This window comes from Xiphophorus maculatus, chromosome 9 (genome assembly GCF_002775205.1).
Source record: "Xiphophorus maculatus strain JP 163 A chromosome 9, X_maculatus-5.0-male, whole genome shotgun sequence".
NCBI lineage: Eukaryota > Metazoa > Chordata > Actinopteri > Cyprinodontiformes > Poeciliidae > Xiphophorus > Xiphophorus maculatus.
Window position 1 is genome coordinate 10,593,093 of NC_036451.1, and position 6,778 is coordinate 10,599,870.

Consider the following 6,778-nt stretch of genomic DNA (forward strand, 5'->3'; position numbering starts at 1 on the left):
GCTATTCATCTGTGAAAAATGCTCTGTTTTGTTACACTGTGCATAAAAACAACATTTATAAATAAATTACAATTAAATCATTAAGATAAATTCAGCTGCATTATTGCTATATTTCATGTGTTGACCACAAAATGAAATATGCAGTCGTTTATGCACTTTAACTTATTCCTTTTACTTTGTAGTATTCTAGTTATTTTTTTAAACAAATGAAGAACTACCTTACCCACATTGCAGTGCGTAACTACGTCATCAATGTGCGCTCTGTGGTTGTTTTGGAAGATTTGACGAGACTCGTGAAGGTATTCATGCTATCACCGTGTACTAAAGAGAAAGCTGTGTTATTTTTCTTACATTTGTGAATTGTAATTGGTGAAAAAATACTACTAGGTATATAACACAAAACGTACAAACGCTTGTGCCTTGCTCACAACCTGAGTGTGGCTTTACAAGACTTTAAAGTCACAGCAGCCATTCGGGGCGCTATCTTTTATAATTTATTCACCTTTTATTATTTGTGTTTAATGTAATTTTTTCTTCTTCACATTTCTACCTCGTAGGCCCTGTTTCCACCGCTTCAATGTTTATGCCAAGAGCACTGAAAGTAAAGAGACCTGTCCAGGAACCAGGCCACTGTTTAAATAAGAAAAGCAAGACTGATCAAGAGGATTGTGACCAAAGAAACTTGCAGGCATCCACGCAGAAAGATGAGGCGTGGGAAGACTTAAAAACACAGACTGACAAAGGCGAACATTTGACAGAGGCCCCAAAATGTGAATCTGGAGCTCAGTCCTCCTCAGATGACGCAGAAGAAGAGGAACCAGTGAAATCTTTCAAAAAGAGCCAGAGATGGCCTGAGCCAGGAGAGCCTGTCTGTGTCATGTGCGGACGTTATGGGGAGTACATATGTGATGCTACTGATAATGATGTTTGCAGCCTTGAATGCAAAGCCAATCATTTACTGCAAATGGGAATTAGGGCTGGAGATTATGCCTTTAATGTTAAGGATAAAAACACAGATGGAAGGACTTCTCAGCCTCACCATCCAGCCGTAAATCTGGGTACAAGTGAAGCAGGCTATTCCTACAGGGAAGATCCGTTCATCTCAGGCCTCACAGATGAACAGGTTGAGCGAATTAGATTGGAGCTTGGCATTAAAACCGAGGGAAAAGATGTCCGAAGACCTATTGTTGAGTTTGAACACTGTGGTTTTCCATCCCTGTTAAGTGGCAACCTGAAAAAAGCTGGTTATGAGGCCCCAACGCCTGTCCAGATGCAGATGGTGCCTGTTGGCCTCACAGGGAGGGATGTGATAGCCAGCGCTGACACAGGATCAGGGAAGACCATAGCTTTCCTGCTGCCAGTGGTTGTGAGAGCACTAGAGGTACGGTGATCTAACCAGCATTACTCGACTCTTTAATATTAAGTAATCTAATTTAATGTTACTTAATGTTAACATTAACATGTTAACATATGACCCCATCTGAGCCCATCCTCAAAACAGGAAAGACAAGAGAACATGCCATTCAGGTTAGATAGATGTGTGCTGGTTTTTGTAAATCGGGACTACAAGAAAGCTTGTAGGGAGCTAAATATATATGATTTAGAAGATGTGTGTCTGTTTACTCTGGGTTACATATTCCATTTAAAATATGATTATGTAGAAGGGTTTTCCATTAGCCACCCTCTAATGAGATGCTAACCCCCTAGAAATAATTTGGACATACTCCATCTAATGACGCAACTTTCTTTTAGTTAACCTCCTTTACAGAAAGATGTCAGAAACTGACTCATTCTTTTTCAGTGTTACTTTCAGGAAGCAGCTCACGGCATATGCAGCCCATTGGGTCTGATCCTGACCCCCACCAGAGAGCTTGCCATACAGATAGAGAGACAGGCCAAGGAGCTGGTGATGGGCATCCCTAACATGAGAACAGCACTGCTTGTGGGAGGCATGCCTCTTCCCCCGCAGCTGCACCGCCTCAAGAGCAGCATCAAAGTAAAGTCCCTGTTTTTCTGTCCAATCAAAGCATTGTTTGTGAAATTTTGTAGCATTTTTTCCCCATCATCATGTTGGTTTCTCTTAATCTCCACTAGATTGTTATTGCTACTCCTGGGAGGCTCATTGAAATCCTGAAGCAAAAAGCACTAAAACTTGACAAAGTAAAGATTCTGGTGGTTGATGAGGTATGGCAACTTTATTATAATGCCTTGTAAATATCTATTCATACCCATTGAACTTTTTCCCTTTTGTCATTTTTACAACACAAAAACATGGTGGACTGCTCTAGTGCCCCTGCAACCAGTCCAAGCAGGTTTTCTGGAGTAAACCTGTATAGTGATCTCTACGTAGGCCAGAAAGACCAGGTGTTATTTTTCTACTTTGTATTGGTCTATCATTTAAAATCCTGATAAAATACCAAGAAAATTCAGGTTGTAGCAATAAACAACAGTTTAAAAAGGATAAATTATCATAGGCCCTTTAAAAAGGAGAGTCTTCTTAGCCTGGCACTTCTGAAAAAATCCTCTTGATTAATGTTTGCAGTTTCAGAGACATGTCAATAATAGTGGTGAAAAGGTATTCGAAGATATGTAGCTCTTCGAATACCTAAGTATTCGCTAATCTTAACAAAGATTCGCTAATCTGGGGCGTGCTGTGGTGGCGCAGGGGGTTAGCATGCCCTACGTTTGGAGGCCTTAGTCCTCGACGCGGACGTCGTGGGTTCGACTCCTGGTCCCGACGACTTTTACCGCATGTCTTCCCCCCTCTCCTCACCCTCCTTCCTGTCTGCCTACTGTACAAAAAAATATGCCACTAGCGCCGCAAAAACTCTTCGGAGAAAAAAAATGGAAAAGAAAAAAGATTCGCTAATCTTTTGTAATTATATCCTGAAAATCCTTTCACAACATAACTCCTGTGGTGTATCCTTTAGGTTGACACCATGCTGAAGATGGGCTTCCAGCAACAAGTTCTGGAGGTTCTGGAGCATGTTACAAAGGAACACCAGACTCTACTGGCTTCGGCCACTATCCCAGCAGGGACGGAGGAGTTGGCTGCTCGCTTGGTCCATGACCCTGTACGCATTGCTATCGGTGAGAAGAACCAACCGTGTGCTAATGTCAGGCAGATCCTACTTTGGGTGGAGGAACCCTCTAAGAAGAAGAAGCTGTTTGAAATTCTTAATGTAAGTTATATTTTTTAGTTTTATTTGTAAAAGTTAAAGGCAAAAATTGCTTAAGTTTTAGGGTAAAAGGAGGGATTTTGGATGGAGTGTCACTGTAACCATTGTGTAACATCTTGGTGTACTACAAAGAACAAATCCAACTTGTTTAGAAAGTAGCACAAGAAGTTCTGTAGTTGGAGATTTGACATTTGTTTTGCTAATCACACCCATATTTTAGTCTTTGTACTTATCTCCCAGTCCTGCCAAGTACGGGTACCAGCTTATTTTTTTTGTTGGCAACTGTATGTAGGAATTCCTTAAACTCCAACAACCAGTCTCCCTTAACATCATGTTTATACTGCAATTACCACAGCCTTGGAGCCATGGCCTCAGTCCAGGAATCCAAGTAATGGCCCACAACATTTATCCAAAGAAAGGAGAAGGAGGTCTGCTCTATTTGATCCAGGGAAAACCTGTTAAGCCATAGTTTACCTGAGAATAACCTCACTTTTAGAAGGATTATAGAACTATTTCAGTACTAAGTGGAAAATAACTCTGTAAAGAGAGAGGTAAGCGTATGAGTAATACGAAACTATGGTGCCAATATGATTTTAAAAAGGGAAAATCATATTGGCACATATTGGCATATATTACTCCAAACATATATTGAAATGTGGCTGAAAAGTTCATTTATTTCAAAAATTCTATTAATAAAGGAAATTGATATTACATACATTCATTATACAGTGTTTATTTTTTGTATTTCAATGAATGTGGTTTTCAACTCATTACTTATTATTATTACTATTAATATGTTTGCAAAAACTTTAGAGCACTTATTAATGCTTTTTAAAGTTTCTCCTGGCTTGTTATATTTGCTGCTAAGTATTTTCAAATGGCAGCAAATCCAGTTCAAACATGATTGAGGATTTGTATTTGGACTCTGCAGGTTTTTTTTTACTATCGGCTTATAAAATGACTAAAAAAAACCCAGTCATATTAAATAAATTAAAATATTATTGAAAAGTTTATTTATTTTAGTAGCTAAATTCACTAAATGGATCATAGATTAATGATAGACATCTTCAGTCTTTTATTTCTGTTTTTTCTGCTTACTGGAAATGGAAACATAATATTTAAGATGAAAACACATCAGGCCTTTAAGAAAAACACTTATAATACAGTGGGCTTATTGAAAAATATGTTTAATACCTGCTTAATGGATGTTCTCTTCAAAAGGTACTTTTAATTTGATAAATGAGCCTCATTGAAGCATATAATCTAATTTACTGGATATGGCCGAGGTCACTGTAGCCATACATACCGTTAGTGCATTAACTTTATGGTTGTAATAAATACAGTTTCCATCCTTCTAGGATAACAAACTGTTCCAGCCTCCAGTCGTGGTGTTTGTCGACTGTAAACTGGGTGCCGATCTCCTGTGTGAGGCAGTTGCCAAGGTGACGGGCCTAACTACTGTAGCAATTCACTCTGACAAAAACCAGAGGGAGCGCAACCGCATCCTTAAGGTGAGATTCATGGCATGCAGAATGATACATGGAAAAATAAAAGAGCTCCAAGTGTTTACTGAAAAAGATTGATGTTCTTGAGTTGATAATTGTAGTTACTCAACCACAAACCTAACAATGTTCCATTATTCTACATTTTAATCTAGTAAAATTCATTGTAGTATTTTTAGACCCAGTAAAGCTCATACAGTCTGTCAAGTTTCTGTTGTGTAAAATGTGTTCTGTTTTTTAAGGGTCTTCTGGATGGAGACTTTGAAGTGGTAATCAGTACAGGTGTGCTGGGCAGAGGACTAGACCTTGTCAATGTGAGATTAGTGGTTAACTTTGACATGCCAAACACAATGGATGAGTACGTGCATCAGGTTAGTGAACTAATCTCATATTTCACTCAAAATGGCTGCATAGTTTATGACTAGAACATTAAAGTTTTAAAAGGTATCTAATCATGTTGTTAATTTTTATTATTTTTGTAGCATTTTTGGATATAAATGGAAAACAGAATATGTCTCCTAATTCATCTTTAATGTTTCCTCACCAGGTGGGGAGGGCGGGAAGGCTGGGGCACAGGGGAACAGCTATCACCTTCCTGAACAACAACAACAAACGGCTTTTCCTGGAGGTGGTGAACAGGGTCAAACCCACTGGGTCCATCCTACCCCCTCAGCTGCTAAACTCACCATACCTCTTTGAACAACAGAAGAGGGAAAGTCAGAAGAACAAGATGCAACATGATGACACACTGGTTACTAAAAACAACCTCTTGGACATCATAAAGAAACATGACCGTCGCAAGAAGTAACTGATTGGTCAAACATGTACTGGGGCTTTCTGTTTATTATAAAGATATTAAATGTTAAGTTTGTGTTTTGGTTACCGTAATTACAAATAAACATGTATTTTTAATAGTTTGACTATCCCTTTTTGGAAATATTGTAAGAAGGGAGCTACAGCTACTAAAGTTATAAAATGAAAATGTTCTAATTTTCTTTGCATTTCATACAATTAGTTTCCACTTGATAAAAATTTTGATTTTAATAGTTGTGTGTTTATCTTTGAAATTCTTCTACCATAAGATTATGGGCAGTTTGACCCCAAAAATACTCAGGTGGCACTATGCCTCTGCTAGGAGTGAAGCTGTGGTGAGCAAATTACTCCCCTCGTATCTTTTTGTAAAATTATTTCAACAAATAAAGTTTGACTAATTTGTTTCTTTTTGAGACAAATAGCGTGTTTTTTTTAAGATACCTCTCAGTAGTGTGCTTTTAAAAATGTACACTGACAATAAAAGCACTGCAGAGTAATTAGATTGGCTTTCTGCACAGAATTTCACAAAATGCATTTCTAAAAATTGCTCTACAAATAAAATAACTGCTGTGTGCATATTTTGTCAATGATATCACAAGGGCTACAAGAATAGAATCGGTCAGTTGTGATACTTGGCAAAAGTATGACAAGGGATGAGTGGGTTCTAAAATATTGATATTTTGAAGCATGATTTCATTTCAGTCTGAGTCCTCTTTATAAACTACCCTTGTTTTAACTTATATTCAAGTTGGAATTTGATCAGAAAAAATGTTTTTTTTTTAGTACATGTACTCAAAAGAATCCTAACCTGCTCCCTTAATCCTTAGTAGATGTCACAAGAGAAGGCAGATTTTATCTTAACTAATTAAAGACAACTAAAAAATAGAACACTGATCATACTTATTTTATAGTAGGCATCTAAAGTAAGTTCTGACTTGTAGCTTTAGGACACAGGTGTCAAATTCCAGTCCTGGAGGGCCACTGCCCTGCAACTTTTAGATGTGCCTCTGCTGCACCACACCTGAATAGAATAATTAGGTCATTAAGGCTCTGGAAAACTGATCTACACAAGAAGGAGGTAATTAAGCCATTTCATTCCAGTGTTTTGTACCTGTAGCCCATCTAAAAACTGCAGGTCAGTGGCCCTTGAGGACTGGAGTTTGACACCCCTGCTTTAGGAGCACTCAACTAAAAGATAAAACCGATCTAACATATACTGCCACCTAGTGTCAGGTTAACGTGGTTGCATGACTGCGCCAAAATCGTGACGCTATTATTTCAGCC

At 38.3% G+C, this 6,778-nt stretch overlaps 1 protein-coding gene across 2 annotated transcripts; it reads left to right on the forward strand.

The window, feature by feature from the left end:
- Positions 1 to 230: 230 nt before the first annotated feature.
- On the forward strand, positions 231 to 5,907 carry ddx59 (DEAD-box helicase 59). Of its 2 annotated transcripts, none has more exons than XM_023339305.1 (8): positions 231 to 299; positions 558 to 1,381; positions 1,802 to 1,996; positions 2,095 to 2,184; positions 2,931 to 3,182; positions 4,538 to 4,690; positions 4,924 to 5,052; positions 5,229 to 5,907. In XM_023339305.1, exons 2-8 carry the CDS (start codon positions 578 to 580, stop codon positions 5,487 to 5,489), a joined length of 1,884 nt encoding a protein of 627 aa, XP_023195073.1. In that variant the 5' UTR covers positions 231 to 299; positions 558 to 577; the 3' UTR covers positions 5,490 to 5,907. The 2 variants fall into 2 exon arrangements, with proteins under 2 accessions (XP_023195073.1, XP_023195074.1); XM_023339306.1 differs by having other exon boundaries at positions 296 to 387.
- The last annotated feature ends 871 nt before the right edge of the window (positions 5,908 to 6,778 follow it).

Excerpts from the sequence above, each read along its gene's own strand:
- ddx59 (XM_023339305.1), top strand. The coding sequence starts at position 578 with ATGTTTATGCCAAGAGCACTGAAAGTAAAGAGACCTGTCCAGGAACCA. Across the intron at positions 2,185-2,930 it reads AGATTCTGGTGGTTGATGAG|GTTGACACCATGCTGAAGAT; the intron begins GTATGGCAACTT and ends TGTATCCTTTAG. Across the intron at positions 5,053-5,228 it reads TGGATGAGTACGTGCATCAG|GTGGGGAGGGCGGGAAGGCT; the intron begins GTTAGTGAACTA and ends TTTCCTCACCAG.